Below are 23549 nucleotides of genomic sequence, written 5' to 3'. Positions count from 1 at the left end.
TTTTTTTAATGACGTCATTAAATAACACTTACTGGAAATCCTGAAAAGTTCATTTTGCACAATACCTCCCTTCTATTGTGCAATGTACCGTTTGCAAGGTGTGTGAATGATATGATTGTTTCGTGCATAACAGACGTGCTGTAGTCCCACCCCATTTGTCTTTACATGATGCACAAAGATACCTCTGTTACCTGTCTAGAAATATCAGTACAGAAGGCAAACACTCGTCAGTATTTAACCAAACATTAGTTCTCAGCTTTAGGGATGGCAATCCAAACCTTCAGGGGTTTTTCGTTGCTGCTTGTGATTTCAGTTTGTACTTTACTTTTTTTTCTAACATTTGGACATTTATCAAGCATTGGGTAAGTTATATTTAGAACGACTTAAGGTAAAAAGTCGGGATCTTATTTCTTAACTGTTATCTGGTTAATAGCTCATTTTTTTGACCACGGAAATGTGTATCAGTACATTTCCAGGCACAGTACTATACATTAATTCACTTAAACCTGTGTCTTGCTAATACTTGTATTATTCATTATCTATTGCTCTTTTGTCAAATTTCCACATCAGATGGAGCACTTTCTCAGGACTAACCAGACAAGTAGATGAGGAATTGGTTGAGTCCGGAGAAGTAGAAGAAAACTTGACAAAAATAGCTGATTCCACAAAAACAAACGGGGCAGAGCTAAAAAGTGATCAAACGAGACGCACTACACCTGGTGCTGCGCCTGAGACTCCCATGCCCATCCTCTCCCGAAACTCATTCAAGAAGGCTCCTCGGTGGGATTTTGATGATATTTATAACCAGGATGCTCCACCCAGGCAGACAGTAAGCACGTTAGGACACGAAAGGACAGAAACATAGCAAATGTATTATCTTTGTTGCTAGGCGGGTAATCCGCACAGCTATGTGTTCAGTTGTGTGTTTTGGCGTGAGCTGCATGGGTTTTCTGTTTGTTTTTCACTTGAAGTTTCACAGCAATCAATTTCATTTTTAAATTTGTCGATCTGTTGGATTTGTTCGGCTTTTTTCCTGGTGTTTCCTCTGTAACAGCTTCATTAAATCAATGGTTTTAGCCACATTTAAAAGGTGCAAATAAAATGTTCCGTTTTTTTTCTATTTATTTTTACTTTATTTCATAGTTTAATATTTTATCTTACGTTCTCAGACATGTGCCGAGTCTCTGCGAAACTCTGAGGATGAAGGCTTCAAGAAGGCTTTCCTCCCCAACGTTCGCATGTTTATGCACAGAACCAACATGAGCGAGTGGAACCGGCTTTCACATTTTAACAATCCTTTTGGTTTTATGGAGTTCAAACATGATGGTAGGTGTTAATATGTGTCAGCAGAGATTTGCTAAAATGTGCAAAAACTGTCGCGGGACTCACTGCCCTACGACCTATCATAACCTGAACCATTTGAGGTCATTGCAGATATCGCAGAAAAATGTGTTTAATATGTGCTAAATTTGAATTTAGCACAGAGTTCCCTCTGCATGACCAATACTTTTAAATTAGATATTTTATAGGTGCAATGTGTAGGATTTGGGAGGCATAGTGGTGAGGTTGTAGAATGCAGCCAACTGGAAATTCGTGCCAAGCGGGTTTTTAGAGCTTGTTCTTTGGAAACAGCTGTGACCAACTGACTGAAACAAAACAGTGAAGTTGCTGCTGGACAGCTTAGCAAAGAGGAGGAGATTCAGTTTAAAACTGGTTCTTCCAGTTCATCACTATGGGCCAGATCTTTCACATTGTCATTAAATACATTGTGACTGTAAAAAGCTAACATATTAAAGAAACCACATCAACCCATTAGCAATATGCTTTTAAGTTTTGCTTGCAGAAAATGTTGTGAACTATTTTGCATCTTAAAATGTATTTAATATGTTTTTTTGGGGGGGGTATTTTTGCAGAAGTGATGTCTGGAGTGAATTTGATCCCAAAGCCAAACGAGCCACTACTGCCTCCAAAGACAGGCAGTGACAAGTGTCTGCGCTGTGCTGTGGTGGGCACTGGAGGAATCCTAAATGGCTCTAAAATGGGGAAAGAAATTGATGCCCACGATTACGTTTTTCGGTAAGAAACCCTTTAATTTGTTGTGTTAAGCCTAAATAAGAATGAATATCATAAAACCCTGTGATACCAGGAGCACACATGTTTTTCTATATTTACCAAGTCAATATTTAGTTATGGTGTGGATCTCATTGTAGGCCTTGTAAGTCTATGTGCACAAGGATATGTCTTGTGCACATAGACTGTATGTTGACATTGTGGCATTTAAAATGAAAGTAAAATAATCTTGGGCCGATGGGAGTGTGTTAGCAACAGTAGTTGACTACATGCGATTTAATATTAATTTATCCATGTACACAGTAAGAATCAAGTTTTTTGATTAATCTGTGCATTGTCTGATGTAGGCCTAATACAGTTCGTAATATAATTTAATCAAAGTCATTTTTGTGTGCGCAGAGTTGTTGCTGTTGGCGTCCAGCGCAATTCACGCAAATGAACACAAATGGTCCCCGGCGAGACCGGCGGCGCGAATGACGCGTTTAACAATTCGCGCCGCGTTTGGTGTGAACACGACATAGGCATTTTCCACTGCATGAAATATCCTCTCTGGGTTTTTCCCTCTGGCCTAAAATAACATTTGGTAATGTTCACAGGAAACAAAGACACGTTAAATCTGATTTACTTGATTTGTCTTTGGTTGATCCTCGGCTCACCTCAGTGTCTCACAGTGACTCACAGTGTCATTTGGCCAGCCTCCAACCATTATTAAAAAGAATAATCTTATGGATAACAAAGCAACCAATAAACTTCATTATGCTTACATTTTTTCATATAAATTCATTTCTAAGCGAAAGAAAATTCATTTTTGTGTTTGTGCGACAGGATGAACGGTGCAGCCATCAAAGGTTATGAGGAAGACGTGGGAAACAGGACATCGGTGTACGTTCACACCGCCCATTCCATCACTTCGTCGCTGTATTTGTGGCGGAAGTTCGGATACACATCTGCCCCTAAAGATGAGGTCCTCAAGCTCAAATTTAACATGTGATATTTTATTGCTTCATATCCCACACATGCGCACTCATCTGTCATCCTCGTCCTTTTGGCAGGGTATAAAATATGTAATGATTCCTGAAGGGATGAGGGATTTCTTTTGGATGGAGGGTCTTTTCAAAGGAGAAAGGGTCACTGCTGGGCCATATAAAAACAACAGGTGAATATCAACTCTTTCTGTTTTATTAGTCGAGGGCAACATGCACGCACAAACACAAAAACACATCCAGGGCTGGAACGTTTTTGATTGGACCTGGATCATCTATCAAGATGTCGTGGTACACAATTACATTGTCTTAATTGATCATGTCAAGCGCACACTAATTCAAATTTCGCAGGAAATTTTAATTGATACGAGTTCTGCTTATGAGAATTCCCCAGTGTAGGTAAATCAAACTATTAATCAGTTTAATCATGTAGACATAGTGTATGGCTGGAAATAAATAAAAAATTCTCACTAATTTCACTTGATACTGAGAAGAAGAAGAAAAAATCGTAACTTTTAATTTTTAAGTACTTAATTCACACATATCAAAAATCAACTTTATGTGGTTATTTCATTTAGACCATGTATTTATTGAATTACTGAAAAACATCAGCAAAATCAGGATATCTATCGTTTAGATTGATGGTCAGAGTGGCCGGCCAGTGAGGTAGTCTGTGATCCAGGATGCAGTGTAGGGGCAGCTGCATCTCGGATGCTGGGCTGGATGGTGTTGAATGCCCCGAGGCGCAGGAGGGCCTTGTGAGCTAGGAATTCCGTCTACGACCCCTCTTTGTGTTTTTGTGATCCACCCTCTGACGGCCTCCTTTAACCCGTGAGCGCTATTAAAGGACATTTAGTACATTTTCTGGAGGTTACAGGTCATGTCAAACATACACTATGCTCCTTTGTGGCTCAAGCGGAAATTCAAAAATCTGGTAATTCAATCCTGCCATTCGAGAAGCAAAACTCATACACTGTAGTTCGAGAAACACTAAACCCACATTGTCTTCTTGCAGCACTAAAAGTTAATCATCTGGCTTTTTATTATACATAAAATTGTTTCCTGCCCATTCTCTACACTCTTAGGGAGTAGCATGTGGTATAGAGTATGGAAAGTGCCACTGCAATATACATGTGAAAATTAAAATTATTTGTGTTAAACTCTTGACTTTGTATTTCAATCCTGCAGGCCAAGGAAATACTATTCCGGACAGTACAATGAGACCCGCTTCTATGTTCTGCACCAGGATTTCCTCAGATACGTTCGAAACAGGTCACCCTCCTCTCACAATCCTACCCAAACCTTTTACTTTACATTACACATTCATGGTCTATTTAGAGGCTGTAGTTTGTCTTGATGTTTTTTTATGTATGTTTATTTAACACTTTTCATTGTCCACAGGTTCTTAAATTCTCCTCATCTGAATTCTTCATACTGGGCGATCGTCAGACCAACCAATGGGGCATTCACTATCTTCCTGGCTCTGCAAACCTGTGACACTGTAAGTTAATATTACTTAAGCCACATGTCGTCCATACTGTAGATAACCACACCTCTAACATGAAGTATGCATCCAAAAATGTACAGACATTAACTCTGAATATGTGTAGTTTATCAATTCATTAAGCTAATCATCGGCTGGCTGTCACCTCCAATTTTTCGGACAGACTCATTCATCTAACTTTCCACAAGAAATTGAATGAGCATATTTCTCAAAATGTCAAACTTTTCTTTCATCCAACCTTTTTTTGCTGTGAATGATTCTCAACCGTCTCTGTTCTGTTCTTGACGTTGGCAGGTGAGTGCATATGGATTCATGACTGAGGACTTCAGTAAATACTCCAACTACTATGTTGAGAAGCTTAAAAGCAATGTAGTTTTATACGCCAACCACGACTATATCATGGAGAAGAACCTGTGGAAAAGACTACACGACAGCAAAATAATAAAGCTATATCAAAAAGCGTTGCCAGAAACAGGATCGCCAAGTGTTACACCGAAGCACTGAGAATGCACCGGCTTCAAATGATGTCAGCCGACTGAGTGGGCGCTATCAGCAGAAATGAGAGTCAACTCAGCATGGTTGAAAGTTGGTTTGACTCGGGGAGGCCAGAAGTGCCAATGGAGGTTTTGTGTGTGTGTTTACAAAGCGCTCAGGTAGAGTGCTGGGCTTTGAAGTGAATTTTGCATAATGGCCAAACTGTAGAATTATGATTTCCGGGTCCTTCACGTTGTTGCCATGGGTCCCAGAAGCATTTTTTCTCATAGACTTTTTCAAATATTGATATTGTTTACCCAAACCCTGCGAGACAATATGTGAGAGTTTTGTTTTCGATGGTGTTTTCTAGATATCCTAATATTCATTCGGCCCTCATACAACTAAAATGGAAGGAGTCCCTGTCCGGCCTTTATTTTCACAACAACCGATTGACTTCACACTTGAACGGTTTTCAACGGCACTCCTCGATGTGAATGGGTTGGGCAAAATACAAATAGCGTCTCTCAAGGTGCAGTTTAACAGCACCACAAACTATTGTCTCCAATGTCAACAGAAAGTTTTAGCAATATCTGGTAGAACAGTTTTCAGAAAAAAAAACTGGGCATCATAACCTTCATGAAGGCAGGACCTATCGGAGGGCTTTATAACAGTTAAGTTTCAGCTAATTTGAGCAATTAGCTTGTTTTAAGTGAAGTAGCTTCTCAGTTGTTGAGTCATCATTTATAATAAGGTCCATTTTCGTAATTGTATTCAGTGTAAAAAACAATGTCTCTCTACAATGTCAAATAGGTGTATTTTTTCCTTTTCTTTTAGTGGTTTTTGAATATTTAATTATTGTTTTATACTACAGGCTTTGCCCTGGTTTTTATAGTGAGACTGGCCAAGATGTTTGACTTCCTTCTCTAGAGGTTCATGTGGAAAAATGTGGAAAAAATTAAAAGTGTGACGCTGATTTGATCAGCATTTGATCAAAGTTTGTTTGTGAGTTTTTTTGTTGTTTACATAGTTGTATCATCCAGTAACTGGCTTACAATGAATGGGAAAACTATCACTCTAAAAAATTTCACCGGAAAATAACGGTAACTTATTGGCAGCAGGGACGCCAGAAATGTACTGTTTTTTACGGTGACGCTACCGTATACTGGATTGCGTTATGTGATAGCAGGATAACTGGGATTTTGCGGTGATTTTACGGTATATGCCAGAATGTTACCGTTTATTTACAAAGGGTAATATAACCCAATACTTTTGAATTGAATTCCCAACAAATAAAAGAATAACAATAGACATTCAATACATAATTGTTGCAGTTTAATACATGTTCTCAAGACAAATAGTAAAGGGACATTTGTATTACATCACAAAACTCACAATGTAGGCCTACTGCATGTTGAGAAGAAAACGAATAAAATCATAAAATCTTTAATGACCGGCTTCACTGAACTCATGAGGATAACTTCAGACCAGTAGCGCCGAGATCGAACAGTTGCCGATGGTCGGCATATCCTAAGAGTGGTATGCTACCTGGGACGTGCGGTCAGGGGAGGCAGGGGAGGCAGAGCCTCACCTGTCATCATGAAAAGTAAAAAACAAATAATGATAAAATAAAATAAATAATATTTATCCACTGATCTATGCTATAAATGTAATTTCTGTATGATTTCAATCATTTTAAGCATTTTTATAGTCAAAATCGCTGAATTTGCGCATGTCCTGTTCAAACAGAGAGGAGACACATGAGGTGAGGCAGCGACGAGCTGTGCCTCACCTCAGATTGCGCACACCCTAACAAACTGGGTTGAGCGCGTGCCTTTTGCTTTGTCACCACTGTAATATTTGTTGACACTTTTATTATATGTCCTTTCTTTTCACAGAATAAGTCATGTATTTCACATATGTGTAGAACATATTTAGTCTTGCTGATCTGCCAGAAACCGCAGTGAAAAAGCACAGAGGGGAGGCACACAGTACCTCTGCCTCAATGAAGGGGGCGTGCGAGAGCCCACGGGTCGGGGTTATGCTTGTAGTTCCGTTACTCTTCTTCTACACTTCTCTTCTTCTTCTTATATTTTGCTTTGACCGCAAACATTGAAGATTAAATATCTAAGCTTTAACAATTCTCAAAAAACAGGGAAATATGACCAAATCAACAGCAATTCAACGGCGGACAGGTAAAGTAAACTTTTATGTGTTTGTTATACTCTTTATAAATCCGTGGTTGTTACACAGATTATCGCGGGATCTCGCGATTTTCGCGGGCGGTGCCCGCGAGCGCTCCGCTTCTGAAACAGGTTGGTGGAGCAGGTCGCAGATCGCAGCGCACACGCTCCTGGTGCATTCAAATATGTACCTTACCTATGTGTGTGTAAAGAATGCTGATACGAAATATGAAAAACAACCAGTAGTCAATGTGCAGGCTGCCAATTGAATGGTGATTTAAGATACTCTATATTGGGTTCATATATTTGTAAATCTGACTCTGAAAGAGTCAGTGCCTCACCAGCCACGAACCTCACCGCACGTCACTGTATGCTACCATTGTTCAGTGGTAGGTACCTATCCCAAGAGGGGTATGCTACTTGTTCAGTGGTAGGTACCTATCTCTAGAGTGGTGTGCTACTGTTGTTCAGCGGTAGGTACCTATCCCAAGAGGGGTATGCTACTGTTGTTCAGCAGTAAGTACCTATCCCTAGAGTGGTATGCTACTGTTGTTCAGCAGTAAGTACCTATCCCTGGAGTGGTATGCCAGTACTTCCAACTGCACACTGTTTGCTGAAGACAGGTTCTGCTTGAAAGTGATAGTCCGCTGTCAGACAGGCACACGAGTGCCGTCTCTTGATGCATATGCACATTTAATGTAAATTGGTTTGATTCACGAACAGTGACGCCGTAAATGTATTTTTTTGACTTTATTGACAAAGTAGCGCAACACAGCTTCTTAAATAAAGGAATGTATCTATTTTATCTCATCCATTTTCTTGTTTGGATCTCTGAAAGGCTTTTTAAATGACAATAAGGTGATTTAGTATTTGCTGATGTGCCCTGAAACTGATATTATGGCCAATGTATGTATGTATATATACTGTATATCAGTGGTGGGCCGTCAGGGCCTGCAAGGCCTTCTCTGCTGGCCTAAACAGAATCACAAAGTTATATCTATTTTATAATTTTATAATTTTTCTTAAATACACTACATGTATTATAATTTATATAAATATTTTTCCCATTATCTTATTTTCTCATTGCACAGCTACTGTCTTCCTCAGTTGCTCTGCTTCCAGTGCAGCTTGTTTTAAGTAGAGCTTTTATCCAATCAGATTTCACCTCTGTGTCTCTAGGTAAGAACAGCGACCCAAGCCTGCAGACGGAGGCCTGCATCCATTTGCAGTTTAAGTGAACGGGGACGATATTGTTGATTGTCATATTCTTCAACCAATCAGATCTTTAGTTTGACATGTTGGGCGTATTCTTTGACGTGTCAGAGCCTGCTAGCCGGCCTATAATGACGTCAGCATTACGTGCAGCTCAGTGTCTATGTGCAGCTCTGCCGCGAGGCGCAGAGTGCACTGTGATTGGTCAGTGGGCGAGCACGTGACTATCGTGAAACGAAACTTAACAGCAGAGGCTTAGGGTACTTCTCAAGTCTTTTAATTGTCGTTTCCTCGCTCCTCGATCCTCGCTTGAACCAGAAGTTGTTTCTGCGCCGCCATATTGACGGCCGTCCCAAAGCTCTAATGTAGCTCGGAGCAGCGAGGATGGAGGAGGGACCTCGGAGGAGCCATGAGCGAGGAACCACGAGAACAGACTTCCAGGAAGTCTTTTAACGGCCGACAAGCCCCCTCATTGTTCATCAGTCATGTGATTGGACGCTGCAGCTGATCGGACTGACTGACTGGAGTTTCATACCAGAGTGAAGACAGATCACAGAATAAACTCAAGCTTTATATTTGATTAGGTTTCTGATTCAACATCTGGTTCAAATAAATGTTCATTGTAGTCTGAACAACAAAAGGACCACAAACAACTTTCTTCATTTATTAGAAATTAGAAAGATTTGTGTTTTCATGATCTGATATTTCCCTCAATAACTTTTATTATGGATACAATTAAAGTCAGAGAGAGCTGGAGAGACGAAACACTTTTTACATCATTCCTGAGTGTTTGATGAGTTTTATCATTTAAGAGAAACAATAATCATATTCTGGGTTATTTAATAATGACGCCACAGTCACAATTTCAAAACGTACAGACACAGATAATTCATTGATAAGACGATCGCATTCCGCCGGTAGAAATCGATCCTGCGCTTATAAACAGAACACAGAACACAGTTTGTTAACAGACTACAGAGAGAAACACCTCTACAGTTGTGATTACTGTGTGTCTTTATTAGTTATTAGTATTATTAGTTACTATTATTAAGTACAGTGATCATGTGAACAGACACAAACTTCTCAAAAGTCTCTCCAACTGTTAAAGCCGACTGACAGCTGATCCAGCTGTGATCAGCTGATCCTCCGTCATCAGAAACAGACGTTGCTTCACGTGACGCAACTGAGGAAAGGATATCTCATGTCTCTGAAAACATATTTCCTCGTTCCTCTCTCCTTGCATGGTTTCCTCCATGCATCCCTGGTGGGAGGGACTAAGACGCAAGGAAAGGACGCAAGTGAGGGAAACGGGGATACAATTAAGAGACTTGAGAAGTACCCTTAGTCGGGTAGTGAATCACATCACATGCTGCAGGTTAGCCAATCAAATATGGGCATTCTGACTTGAGTGAGATGTACCACACACCATGACACAGGGTGCTGAGACGAGGAAATACATTGCAGAGCAGTACATAAAATGTTCAAGTTGTGAAAGTAAAATCATAAGATGATCTCTTTGGGCTGTGACTTGTCATTAAGGAGTGATGGTGGGTCCCACAGCCAGACCAGCTGAGAACCACTGTCCTCCATGAGCGCAGTAAACATTATATTTTCCTGAATATAAGCTTCTACATTTTCCAAATGCTCTAGTACTATTCAAACGAATTGTAAGCCTCATACCGAACGGTTTAATACGTACATAGTTACAGCCTTAGAAACGAATAATAGCTGTGGTGCCATCATGTGGTTATAAGGTGGTATTTCAGCTGCAGGACAACAGTGAAGGCCTGGGTATAAAATGCACGGCCCGCCACTGCTGTATATCATACCACTGATATGAATGGCATACCACTCTGATTCAACGGCATATACCACTAATGTGAACTTTCAAGCGGCCTTCAGGAAACGGTGTGTCGTTGGAAAAGTACTGGCATACCACTCGAGGGATAGGTACATACCACTGAACAACAGCAGAATACCATCGGCGTCACTCCCTCAGACACTGAATTAAAATAGTATGAAGAACAGTGTAATATAACTGTATCACAGTCTAGCTTGTTAACAAGTTTTATGCACATTGATAGGTCACGTCTTGTCACTCAAAAATTACTTTTAGGCAATGAACAGTTTGAATAATAAAAATATTCTATCGTCATTACAGATACATTAACCTACAATAGACAGTACGATGTAGATGGATCGTGATTCACTGAACTTGTATAGAGAAGTGTATATCCACCACTTCACAGTAAATACTGTATCATGCTGATAAATTACAGTAGTGTGCTGTTATGGTTAATTAATAATAAATAATAATAATACATTTTATTTATATAGCGCTTTAAAAGGCACTCAAAGATACTTTACATGGTAAAAACAGAAACAATAAAAGCATTTATAATAAAAACAAAATCTACAACATAACAGTAAGAAAGAAAAATAAAACACGAAGAGAAAGAAAGAAAACATACATGACTGACTTTAGAGGTTAAAAGCAGATTTGAATAGGTGAGTTTTAAGTGCAGTTTTGAAAGTGGCGAGTGACGGAGAATGTCAGGTGTTGGGGCAGAGAGCTCCAGAGGGAGGGGGCAGCAACGGAGAAGGCCCTGTCCCCCCAGGTCCGATGCTTGGACAGAGTAGGGGGGGTAAGGAGGTTGGCGTCGGCGGATCTGAGGTTGCGGTTGGGAGTGTGACGGTGCAGGAGGTCTGAAAGGTATGAAGGGGCGAGGTTGTGGAGGGCTTTGTAAGTGATGAGGAGAATCTTGAACTGGATTCTTTGCTGTATGGGGAGCCAGTGGAGGTTTTGAAGGACTGGGGTGATGTGGTCTCTGGTGCGGGAGTGGGAGAGCAGACGGGCAGCTGAGTTTTGGATGTATTGTAGTTTATTGATGATTTTGGTGGGTGAGCCGTACAGGATGCTGTTGCAGTAGTCCAGTCGAGAGGTGATGAAGGCGTGGATGAGTGTTTCAGCAGCTGCGGAGGAGAGGGAGGGGCGGAGACTGGCGATGTTTTTGAGATGGAAGAAGGCGGTTTTTCTGATGTGATTGATGTGTCGTTCATCAGGAGAGAGTTTGATCGAAAATGATCCCAAGGTTACGGACATGTGTGGAGGCAGGAACAGTGGTGCCATCGATGCAGAGGGAGAAGTTGTGGTGGGATTTGTTTAATGATTTGGGGCCGATGATGAGGACTTCAGATTTGTCGGTGTTGAGTTTGAGGAAGTTTGCTTGCATCCAGGTTTTTATATCTGTTAGGCAGTTGGTGATGGTGGAGTGGATGGTGGGGGTGATGGACTTGGTGGAGATGTAGAGCTGGGTGTCGTCAGCGTAGCAGTGGAACTGGAGACCATGGTGGCGTATGATGTTGCCAAGGGGGAGCAGGTAGAGGCTGAAGAGGAGGGGACCGAGTACTGAACCTTGGGGGACACCTTGAGAGACTGGGGCTGTGTCAGACTTGAATTTGTTGATGCTGATGAACTGTTCACGGTCAGAGAGGTATGATTTAAACCAGGAGAGGGCTGTGCCAGTGATGTGGAGGGAGGACTCGAGACGGGAAAGGAGGATGGAGTGGTTGATGGTGTCGAAGGCTGCGCTGAGGTCGAGCAGTATCAGAATGTTGAGGGAGTGTTCATCAGAGGAGAGGAGGAGGTCGTTGGTGACTTTGATGAGGGCAGTTTCTTTGACGGCATTAGCTGTTAATTTACAGCATTAGCTGTTGATTTACATGCGAGGGATGAACATTTAACTGTATGTTACCGTGATTATGAAATACTAGAAGATACCGTTGAAAATCCACCGTAAATTTCCAGCAATTCATTACATTGATAACATTGAATGATTGTAAATATTAAAGTTATTTTTGATATTTATAAAGTAATTCAGGCACTGAAAAGGGTCAAATATAAAACGTAAGCTTGAATAATTTCTCTAATTAGTTTTAAGTGTTCAAACTGTTTAATAAAAAAGTATTACGCTCATCACCGGGCTACAGTCGTTGCTTCGTCTCAGACTGTATGTGAATATGATTCTGTTCAGACACGTCGAGCACATTATTGGAGTTGTCATCTGTCCATGTTCATGACACTGCACTTCTGTGGTCACTAAAGTAGCATTGTGTAACATTGTGTCACCTGATACTGTGACGTTTAACATTTACCTGAAATCCTGAAAAGTTACTTTTGCACAATACCTTCCATTGTGCAACATACCGTTGGCAAGGTGTGTTCATGATTGTGATTTTATCGTGCACAACAGATCTGCTGTAGTCCCACCCCATTCTTATTTACATGATGCTTTACATGATGCACAAAGATACCTCTGTTACCTGTCTAGAAATATCAGTACAGAAGGCAAACACTCGTCAGTATTTAACCAAACATTAGTTCTCAGCTTTAGGGATGGCAATCCAAACCTTCAGGGGTTTTTCGTTGCTGCTTGTGATTTCAGTTTGTACTTTACTTTTTTTTCTAACATTTGGACATTTATCAAGCATTGGGTAAGTTATATTTAGAACGACTTAAGGTAAAAAGTCGGGATCTTATTTCTTAACTGTTATCTGGTTAATAGCTCATTTTTTTGACCACGGAAATGTGTATCAGTACATTTCCAGGCATTAATTCACTTAAACCTGTGTCTTGCTAATACTTGTATTATTCATTATCTATTGCTCTTTTGTCAAATTTCCACATCAGATGGAGCACTTTCTCAGGACTAACCAGACAAGTAGATGAGGAATTGGTTGAGTCCGGAGAAGTAGAAGAAAACTTGACAAAAATAGCTGATTCCACAAAAACAAACGGGGCAGAGCTAAAAAGTGATCAAACGAGACGCACTACACCTGGTGCTGCGCCTGAGACTCCCATGCCCATCCTCTCCCGAAACTCATTCAAGAAGGCTCCTCGGTGGGATTTTGATGATATTTATAACCAGGATGCTCCACCCAGGCAGACAGTAAGCACGTTAGGACACGAAAGGACAGAAACATAGCAAATGTATTATCTTTGTTGCTAGGCGGGTAATCCGCACAGCTATGTGTTCAGTTGTGTGTTTTGGCGTGAGCTGCATGGGTTTTCTGTTTGTTTTTCACTTGAAGTTTCACAGCAATCAATTTCATTTTTAAATTTGTCGATCTGTTGGATTTGTTCGGCTTTTTTCCTGGTGTTTCCTCTGTAACAGCTTCATTAAATCAATGGTTTTAGCCACATTTAAAAGGTGCAAATAAAATGTTCCGTTTTTTTTCTATTTATTTTTACTTTATTTCATAGTTTAATATTTTATCTTACGTTCTCAGACATGTGCCGAGTCTCTGCGAAACTCTGAGGATGAAGGCTTCAAGAAGGCTTTCCTCCCCAACGTTCGCATGTTTATGCACAGAACCAACATGAGCGAGTGGAACCGGCTTTCACATTTTAACAATCCTTTTGGTTTTATGGAGTTCAAACATGATGGTAGGTGTTAATATGTGTCAGCAGAGATTTGCTAAAATGTGCAAAAACTGTCGCGGGACTCACTGCCCTACGACCTATCATAACCTGAACCATTTGAGGTCATTGCAGATATCGCAGAAAAATGTGTTTAATATGTGCTAAATTTGAATTTAGCACAGAGTTCCCTCTGCATGACCAATACTTTTAAATTAGATATTTTATAGGTGCAATGTGTAGGATTTGGGAGGCATAGTGGTGAGGTTGTAGAATGCAGCCAACTGGAAATTCGTGCCAAGCGGGTTTTTAGAGCTTGTTCTTTGGAAACAGCTGTGACCAACTGACTGAAACAAAACAGTGAAGTTGCTGCTGGACAGCTTAGCAAAGAGGAGGAGATTCAGTTTAAAACTGGTTCTTCCAGTTCATCACTATGGGCCAGATCTTTCACATTGTCATTAAATACATTGTGACTGTAAAAAGCTAACATATTAAAGAAACCACATCAACCCATTAGCAATATGCTTTTAAGTTTTGCTTGCAGAAAATGTTGTGAACTATTTTGCATCTTAAAATGTATTTAATATGTTTTTTTGGGGGGGGTATTTTTGCAGAAGTGATGTCTGGAGTGAATTTGATCCCAAAGCCAAACGAGCCACTACTGCCTCCAAAGACAGGCAGTGACAAGTGTCTGCGCTGTGCTGTGGTGGGCACTGGAGGAATCCTAAATGGCTCTAAAATGGGGAAAGAAATTGATGCCCACGATTACGTTTTTCGGTAAGAAACCCTTTAATTTGTTGTGTTAAGCCTAAATAAGAATGAATATCATAAAACCCTGTGATACCAGGAGCACACATGTTTTTCTATATTTACCAAGTCAATATTTAGTTATGGTGTGGATCTCATTGTAGGCCTTGTAAGTCTATGTGCACAAGGATATGTCTTGTGCACATAGACTGTATGTTGACATTGTGGCATTTAAAATGAAAGTAAAATAATCTTGGGCCGATGGGAGTGTGTTAGCAACAGTAGTTGACTACATGCGATTTAATATTAATTTATCCATGTACACAGTAAGAATCAAGTTTTTTGATTAATCTGTGCATTGTCTGATGTAGGCCTAATACAGTTCGTAATATAATTTAATCAAAGTCATTTTTGTGTGCGCAGAGTTGTTGCTGTTGGCGTCCAGCGCAATTCACGCAAATGAACACAAATGGTCCCCGGCGAGACCGGCGGCGCGAATGACGCGTTTAACAATTCGCGCCGCGTTTGGTGTGAACACGACATAGGCATTTTCCACTGCATGAAATATCCTCTCTGGGTTTTTCCCTCTGGCCTAAAATAACATTTGGTAATGTTCACAGGAAACAAAGACACGTTAAATCTGATTTACTTGATTTGTCTTTGGTTGATCCTCGGCTCACCTCAGTGTCTCACAGTGACTCACAGTGTCATTTGGCCAGCCTCCAACCATTATTAAAAAGAATAATCTTATGGATAACAAAGCAACCAATAAACTTCATTATGCTTACATTTTTTCATATAAATTCATTTCTAAGCGAAAGAAAATTCATTTTTGTGTTTGTGCGACAGGATGAACGGTGCAGCCATCAAAGGTTATGAGGAAGACGTGGGAAACAGGACATCGGTGTACGTTCACACCGCCCATTCCATCACTTCGTCGCTGTATTTGTGGCGGAAGTTCGGATACACATCTGCCCCTAAAGATGAGGTCCTCAAGCTCAAATTTAACATGTGATATTTTATTGCTTCATATCCCACACATGCGCACTCATCTGTCATCCTCGTCCTTTTGGCAGGGTATAAAATATGTAATGATTCCTGAAGGGATGAGGGATTTCTTTTGGATGGAGGGTCTTTTCAAAGGAGAAAGGGTCACTGCTGGGCCATATAAAAACAACAGGTGAATATCAACTCTTTCTGTTTTATTAGTCGAGGGCAACATGCACGCACAAACACAAAAACACATCCAGGGCTGGAACGTTTTTGATTGGACCTGGATCATCTATCAAGATGTCGTGGTACACAATTACATTGTCTTAATTGATCATGTCAAGCGCACACTAATTCAAATTTCGCAGGAAATTTTAATTGATACGAGTTCTGCTTATGAGAATTCCCCAGTGTAGGTAAATCAAACTATTAATCAGTTTAATCATGTAGACATAGTGTATGGCTGGAAATAAATAAAAAATTCTCACTAATTTCACTTGATACTGAGAAGAAGAAGAAAAAATCGTAACTTTTAATTTTTAAGTACTTAATTCACACATATCAAAAATCAACTTTATGTGGTTATTTCATTTAGACCATGTATTTATTGAATTACTGAAAAACATCAGCAAAATCAGGATATCTATCGTTTAGATTGATGGTCAGAGTGGCCGGCCAGTGAGGTAGTCTGTGATCCAGGATGCAGTGTAGGGGCAGCTGCATCTCGGATGCTGGGCTGGATGGTGTTGAATGCCCCGAGGCGCAGGAGGGCCTTGTGAGCTAGGAATTCCGTCTACGACCCCTCTTTGTGTTTTTGTGATCCACCCTCTGACGGCCTCCTTTAACCCGTGAGCGCTATTAAAGGACATTTAGTACATTTTCTGGAGGTTACAGGTCATGTCAAACATACACTATGCTCCTTTGTGGCTCAAGCGGAAATTCAAAAATCTGGTAATTCAATCCTGCCATTCGAGAAGCAAAACTCATACACTGTAGTTCGAGAAACACTAAACCCACATTGTCTTCTTGCAGCACTAAAAGTTAATCATCTGGCTTTTTATTATACATAAAATTGTTTCCTGCCCATTCTCTACACTCTTAGGGAGTAGCATGTGGTATAGAGTATGGAAAGTGCCACTGCAATATACATGTGAAAATTAAAATTATTTGTGTTAAACTCTTGACTTTGTATTTCAATCCTGCAGGCCAAGGAAATACTATTCCGGACAGTACAATGAGACCCGCTTCTATGTTCTGCACCAGGATTTCCTCAGATACGTTCGAAACAGGTCACCCTCCTCTCACAATCCTACCCAAACCTTTTACTTTACATTACACATTCATGGTCTATTTAGAGGCTGTAGTTTGTCTTGATGTTTTTTTATGTATGTTTATTTAACACTTTTCATTGTCCACAGGTTCTTAAATTCTCCTCATCTGAATTCTTCATACTGGGCGATCGTCAGACCAACCAATGGGGCATTCACTATCTTCCTGGCTCTGCAAACCTGTGACACTGTAAGTTAATATTACTTAAGCCACATGTCGTCCATACTGTAGATAACCACACCTCTAACATGAAGTATGCATCCAAAAATGTACAGACATTAACTCTGAATATGTGTAGTTTATCAATTCATTAAGCTAATCATCGGCTGGCTGTCACCTCCAATTTTTCGGACAGACTCATTCATCTAACTTTCCACAAGAAATTGAATGAGCATATTTCTCAAAATGTCAAACTTTTCTTTCATCCAACCTTTTTTTGCTGTGAATGATTCTCAACCGTCTCTGTTCTGTTCTTGACGTTGGCAGGTGAGTGCATATGGATTCATGACTGAGGACTTCAGTAAATACTCCAACTACTATGTTGAGAAGCTTAAAAGCAATGTAGTTTTATACGCCAACCACGACTATATCATGGAGAAGAACCTGTGGAAAAGACTACACGACAGCAAAATAATAAAGCTATATCAAAAAGCGTTGCCAGAAACAGGATCGCCAAGTGTTACACCGAAGCACTGAGAATGCACCGGCTTCAAATGATGTCAGCCGACTGAGTGGGCGCTATCAGCAGAAATGAGAGTCAACTCAGCATGGTTGAAAGTTGGTTTGACTCGGGGAGGCCAGAAGTGCCAATGGAGGTTTTGTGTGTGTGTTTACAAAGCGCTCAGGTAGAGTGCTGGGCTTTGAAGTGAATTTTGCATAATGGCCAAACTGTAGAATTATGATTTCCGGGTCCTTCACGTTGTTGCCATGGGTCCCAGAAGCATTTTTTCTCATAGACTTTTTCAAATATTGATATTGTTTACCCAAACCCTGCGAGACAATATGTGAGAGTTTTGTTTTCGATGGTGTTTTCTAGATATCCTAATATTCATTCGGCCCTCATACAACTAAAATGGAAGGAGTCCCTGTCCGGCCTTTATTTTCACAACAACCGATTGACTTCACACTTGAACGGTTTTCAACGGCACTCCTCGATGTGAATGGGTTGGGCAAAATACAAATAGCGTCTCTCAAGGTGCAGTTTAACAGCACCACAAACTATTGTCTCCAATGTCAACAGAAAGTTTTAGCAATATCTGGTAGAACAGTTTTCAGAAAAAAAAACTGGGCATCATAACCTTCATGAAGGCAGGACCTATCGGAGGGCTTTATAACAGTTAAGTTTCAGCTAATTTGAGCAATTAGCTTGTTTTAAGTGAAGTAGCTTCTCAGTTGTTGAGTCATCATTTATAATAAGGTCCATTTTCGTAATTGTATTCAGTGTAAAAAACAAAAGCCCATACAACAATGTCTCTCTACAACGTCAAATAGGTGTATTTTTTCCTTTTCTTTTAGTGGTTTTTGAATATTTAATTATTGTTTTATACTACAGGCTTTGCCCTGGTTTTTATTGTGAGACTGGCCAAAAAGAAAGCGTAAGCTTGAATAATTTCTCTATTTAGTTTTAAGTGTTCAAACTGTTTAATAAAAAAGTATTACGTTCATCAACGGGCTACAGTCGTTGCTTCGTCTCAGACTGTATGTGAATATGATTCTGTTCAGACACGTCGAGCACATTATTTGAGTTGTCATCTATCCAAATTCATGACACTGCACTTCTGTGGTCACTAAAGTAGCATTGTGTAACATTGGATCACCTGATAAAGGTACTGTAAAGAACAGTGTAGCTTCATTGATAAATCCTCTTTATCCTTAGTAAATCACAACAATTACAGTATGCAACTGAGATGTCTGATGAAATGAGCAACATCTTCATACTTGCATGAAGTTAAAGTATTAATCTGAATGTCATTAGAATTGTTCAAGGCTCACAGATAAAACACAAATGGCCACTGTGCTGCTTTCGGCGGTAATCAATTGATTGAGAACCACCTTAGAGAAACAGAAACAATAAAGTTGTATCATTTGCTATCTGGTTTATATTAAGTGGTTGGTGTGATGGTTCCAGACTGAAATATAACAATTACTAGACATAAAATATTGTACGGATGTTTATGGTTCCCAGAAGATGAAACCTCAGGACATGGATCAACAGATTAGCATTTGTAGTTTTGAGTGAAATGTTTCAACAACAATTATTTAGCGTCGGGATGATTTGCGATAACTTTAGTGATCTCTTGACTTGTCAAGAGATCCGCGCTGCCTCCTGTTTGGAGGACCTGGCTGCATCCTTGTTTTGATTGTTTATTTAGTTTAGTTACTGGTTCATTAAATAAATGTCTATTTATTACTTTTAACTCGTCTTGTCTCCCTCATGTTATGGCCTTTTGAGCCGGCTCGTGACAAAATTAAGTTTAAAATTGTGTTTAAATGTAATTTAACGTAATTACTTATCGTTGATTGGTTACGTTTTGCTAATTTGAAGGTATGCTAACGGTCAAACCGAGGTCAGTGGTTAGCCAAGCTAGCCGCTGCCATCATGGCGGATTATGGGAACTTTGTTTTCTCGGAGCGCGATAGAAACATGAAAAAGTAAAGGAATATGCTGACTCAGCCGCTGCCATGTTGGTAGAACACCGGTTTAAATAACTTAAACGCTTACCTCGCTTGAGAGAGACATTCGCTGGAAAGTGGATTTTATTGACCTAAAATGACTGATGCTCGGGATCGGTGGAGGAACGTTAGCTAACGTAGGTAACGTCTAACAGGTAACGTTCAGTCTCCCTGTTTTATGCAACGTTAAGCCTATTTCATTTTAACTTTTCCTGTGTTTCCGGGACATAAGAACCTCTAGTTTAGTGAGGGCTAGAGGGTCGCATGTCGTGTGAGTGGATGGAGTAGCATCCCTTATAACATGATTTTTTTTTTTAAACGTATGTTTAATTGCTAAAATAAAGCATTTAAACAGTGACGTGACATCCAAAGCTGTCCACCTAACCAGCTCTCATGAACGCCTGGTATTTGGTTATGCAATTAATCTTAACATTTTGAATTAGCGAAAACAGTTTAAAGCCAACAACTCCCCCCACCCCCCTACCTGCAACACATTTTACTTTTTTTTAAACTGTTGTTTCTCGTTTGATTTTTCTAGGTGATAAAGAACCTTATTAGTACTGATTTTTTTGGTTGTGCAAAAAGGAGAAGTTCAACAGGTTTTGTGTGTTCTGTTACCACAGGGAGTCGTTGTTCTGCATGAAATCTGCGAGCTGTGGGAAGTCGTTCCACAGTACCTTTGTGGTGCTTTATAAATTATCTGATGGGTGTGATTATTTTTAATACAAACATTACGAAGAAGATTGCAAACCATTGCATATTTTATGTATTTTTAATGTTTAGAATTCAAACAAAACGAGAAAGAAAACTGAAAATCAAACGAAAATGGCATGCTGCACTCCCAGCATGCCTTGCGTCACAATTAGAAAAAAAGAGAAACAAATGTTACGTTTAAAGTGACGCAGTTAATCAGGTACAAAGTACCAGCACAGTCAACAAACACTGCACTGAATGTGTGTATTACTTTGTTATTTCATGATGTTTAAGGTACACCAGTGGTGAAACACGTGTCCCCACTAAAGTGGTTCGCCTCTCTAACTCCGGAAAGGCAGATCACTCTTGGTTCTATTCAGATCGCATAAATCTTTCGCCTTTTACTAAAGATTTCCGTGGAGAGGACCAACAAGAGTATAACTCAATTTTTTGATGCCCTGCTTCTGCGGGGCTTCCTAACTGGTATAAAAATAAACTTGAAGAGAGACATTGATGTCACGATGACATCTAAAATAACAACTGTAACGCAAAGTCCTTCGTTCACTGCTTTAAAATTGGGCTGCAACTGTGTGTGGCACTTGACTGTAGATACTTGACTCTTAGTTGCTGGTGATTTATTTTAGGTTCCAGATGAGCTGCATCTTGCCTGGAAAGTAGACGAGAGCAGGCGGCAGCAGCAGGAGGCGTTGACAAAAAACTGAGGTCAAGTAGGACCGTTTTCAGCCGCCCACAAAGAATAAACAGGAAGTCACAGAAACAGTTACTTACGGTTAGATCCGCTTTGTAGGCTACTTGTAGTTTGCAGACTTCGTTCGGATTTATTCATGTTTGTTTGTAAATATATATTAATGTGGAAATGTGCATGTATCTGTATTGTAAACTATACTTTATTATTTTTATGTCTGTTAAACACGTTGCTGCTCGTTTTGATATGTGTTGTATAAATACGCTTTATTATTATTAACCACACAATACATGCTTTTAGATTAAACCTTCGTCGCACAACATGATACTAATAGTCAACAACCCAGTGTTAAATATTACAATTACACAGACAATTAGGAATTTCCACAAAACGTGTTTTTGTTGTCAAATCCAAGAGCCAATCAGCTCTTTGATCCGGAGACAGCGAGGCGTTTCCCATCATGCATTGGGGTCACACAGTCGGTGGAGAGCAACTGCGGCCTCCTGGCTCTAAAAACTGCACCAGTGGTGAAACACGTGTCCCCACTAAAGTGGTGCGCCTCTCTAACTCCGGAAAGGCAGATCACTCTTGGTTCTATTCAGATCGCATAAATCTTTCGCCTTTTACTAAAGATTTCCGTGGAGAGGACCAACAAGAGTATAACTCAATTTTTTTGATGCCCTGCTTCTGCGGGGCTTCCTAACTGGTATAAAAATAAACAGAAAGGGAGATGTTGTTGTCATGACAATTTCCCATTTGAAAGCTGCGTCCTTCGTCAATTGTCCTCTTTTTTGGGCTGCAACTTTGTGTGTCACGTGACTGTAAATAAGATTTCAGTTGCTGGTGATTTGTTTTATGCTTCCAGATGAGCTGCATCTCGCCTGGAAAATATACGAGAGCAGGCGGCAGCAGCAGGAGGCGTTGACAAAAAACTGAGGTCAAGTCGGACAGTTTTCAGCCGCCCACAAAGAATAAACAGGAAGTCACAGAAACAGTGACTTCCTGTTAGATCCGCCCTGTAGACAACTTGTAGTTTGCAGACTTCGTTCGAGATTTATTCATGTTTGTTTGTAAATATATTTTGATATGGAAATGTGCATGTATCTGTATTGTAAACTATACTTTGTTATTTGTATGTCGGTTAAACACTTTGCTGCTTGTTTTGATATGTGTTGTATAAATAAGCTTTATTTGTATTATTAACCACACAAGACATGCTTTTAGATTAAACCTTCGTCGCACAACATGAGACTAATAGTCAACAACCCAGTGTTAAATATTACAATTACACAGACAATTAGGAATTTCCACAAAACGTGTTTTTGTTGTCAAATCCAAGAGCCAATCAGCTCTTTGATCCGGAGACAGCGAGGCGTTTCCCATCATGCATTGGGGTCACACAGTCGGTGGAGAGCAACTGCGGCCTCCTGGCTCTAAAAACTGCACCAGTGGTGAAACACGTGTCCCCACTAAAGTGGTGCGCCTCTCTAACTCCGGAAAGGCAGATCACTCTTGGTTCTATTCAGATCGCATAAATCTTTCGCCTTTTACTAAAGATTTCCGTGGAGAGGACCAACAAGAGTATAACTCAATTTTTTTGATGCCCTGCTTCTGCGGGGCTTCCTAACTGGTATAAAAATAAACAGAAAGTGAGATGTTGTTGTCATGACAATTTCCTATTTGAAAGCTGCATCACATAAAGTCCTTCGTCAATTGTCCTCTTTTTTGGGCTGCAACTTTGTGTGTCACGTGACTGTAAATAAGATTTCAGTTGCTGGTGATTTGTTTTATGCTTCCAGATGAGCTGCATCTCGCCTGGAAAATATACGAGAGCAGGCGGCAGCAGCAGGAGGCGTTGACAAAAAACTGAGGTCAAGTCGGACAGTTTTCAGCCGCCCACAAAGAATAAACAGGAAGTCACAGAAACAGTGACTTCCTGTTAGATCCGCCCTGTAGACAACTTGTAGTTTGCAGACTTCGTTCGAGATTTATTCATGTTTGTTTGTAAATATATTTTGATATGGAAATGTGCATGTATCTGTATTGTAAACTATACTTTGTTATTTGTATGTCGGTTAAACACTTTGCTGCTTGTTTTGATATGTGTTGTATAAATAAGCTTTATTTGTATTATTAACCACACAAGACATGTTTTTAGATCAAACCTTCGTCGCACAACATGAGACTAATAGCCAACAACCCAGTGTTAAATATTACAATTACACAGACAATTAGGATTTTCCACAAAACGTGTTTTTGCTGTCAAATCCAAGAGCCAATCAGCTCTTTGATCCGGAGACAGCGAGGCGTTTCCCATCATGCATTGGGGTCACGCAGACGGTGGAGAGCAACTGCGGCCTCCTGGCTCTAAAAACTGCACCAGTGGTGAAACACGTGTCCCCACTAAAGTGGTGCGCCTCTCTAACTCCGGAAAGGCAGATCACTCTTGGTTCTATTCAGATCGCATAAATCTTTCGCCTTTTACTAAAGATTTCCGTGGAGAGGACCAATAAGAGTATAACTCAATTTTTTGATGCCCTGCTTCTGCGGGGCTTCCTAACTGGTATAA

General features: G+C 40.2%; 2 protein-coding genes and 4 non-coding genes across 6 annotated transcripts; all 6 read left to right on the top strand.

The window, feature by feature from the left end:
- Positions 1 to 82: 82 nt before the first annotated feature.
- On the top strand, positions 83 to 5085 carry LOC142951307 (alpha-N-acetylgalactosaminide alpha-2,6-sialyltransferase 1-like). Its single transcript, XM_076092805.1, has 9 exons — positions 83 to 98; positions 588 to 829; positions 1170 to 1326; positions 1914 to 2076; positions 2896 to 3034; positions 3123 to 3226; positions 4242 to 4325; positions 4455 to 4554; positions 4852 to 5085. The coding sequence occupies exons 1-9, from the start codon at positions 83 to 85 to the stop codon at positions 5059 to 5061; spliced, it is 1215 nt and encodes a 404-aa protein (XP_075948920.1). The 3' UTR covers positions 5062 to 5085.
- Positions 5086 to 6788: 1703 nt separating this feature from the next.
- On the top strand, positions 6789 to 17628 carry LOC142951305 (alpha-N-acetylgalactosaminide alpha-2,6-sialyltransferase 1-like). Its single transcript, XM_076092802.1, has 9 exons — positions 6789 to 6793; positions 13114 to 13372; positions 13713 to 13869; positions 14457 to 14619; positions 15439 to 15577; positions 15666 to 15769; positions 16785 to 16868; positions 16998 to 17097; positions 17395 to 17628. The coding sequence occupies exons 1-9, from the start codon at positions 6789 to 6791 to the stop codon at positions 17602 to 17604; spliced, it is 1221 nt and encodes a 406-aa protein (XP_075948917.1). The 3' UTR covers positions 17605 to 17628.
- A 3006-nt stretch (positions 17629 to 20634) lies between these two features.
- LOC142952178 (U5 spliceosomal RNA) lies at positions 20635 to 20748 on the top strand. Its single transcript, XR_012954662.1, has one exon. It is a non-coding gene; the product is annotated as a U5 spliceosomal RNA (small nuclear RNA).
- Positions 20749 to 21562: 814 nt separating this feature from the next.
- On the top strand, positions 21563 to 21677 carry LOC142952170 (U5 spliceosomal RNA). The gene has a single exon (XR_012954654.1). It is a non-coding gene; the product is annotated as a U5 spliceosomal RNA (small nuclear RNA).
- Positions 21678 to 22486: 809 nt separating this feature from the next.
- On the top strand, positions 22487 to 22601 carry LOC142952169 (U5 spliceosomal RNA). Its single transcript, XR_012954653.1, has one exon. It is a non-coding gene; the product is annotated as a U5 spliceosomal RNA (small nuclear RNA).
- An 819-nt stretch (positions 22602 to 23420) lies between these two features.
- LOC142952177 (U5 spliceosomal RNA) lies at positions 23421 to 23534 on the top strand. The gene has a single exon (XR_012954661.1). It is a non-coding gene; the product is annotated as a U5 spliceosomal RNA (small nuclear RNA).
- The last annotated feature ends 15 nt before the right edge of the window (positions 23535 to 23549 follow it).

This window comes from Anarhichas minor, unplaced genomic scaffold, assembly GCF_050575085.1.
Source record: "Anarhichas minor isolate MPS153535 unplaced genomic scaffold, ASM5057508v1 ptg000017l, whole genome shotgun sequence".
Taxonomy (NCBI): Eukaryota; Metazoa; Chordata; class Actinopteri; order Perciformes; family Anarhichadidae; genus Anarhichas; species Anarhichas minor.
Note: the sequence above shows the minus strand (reverse complement) of the source record. Positions and strands in the feature narration are given on the sequence as shown.

Bases quoted from the DNA above. Each gene is read 5' to 3' on its own strand.
- LOC142951307 (XM_076092805.1), top strand. The intron at 1,327-1,913 runs GTAGGTGTTAAT...GTATTTTTGCAG, and splicing joins TATGGAGTTCAAACATGATG to AAGTGATGTCTGGAGTGAAT. The intron at 2,077-2,895 runs GTAAGAAACCCT...TTTGTGCGACAG, and splicing joins GCCCACGATTACGTTTTTCG to GATGAACGGTGCAGCCATCA.
- LOC142951305 (XM_076092802.1), top strand. The intron at 13,870-14,456 runs GTAGGTGTTAAT...GTATTTTTGCAG, and splicing joins TATGGAGTTCAAACATGATG to AAGTGATGTCTGGAGTGAAT. The intron at 15,578-15,665 runs GTCCTCAAGCTC...TCCTTTTGGCAG, and splicing joins CATCTGCCCCTAAAGATGAG to GGTATAAAATATGTAATGAT.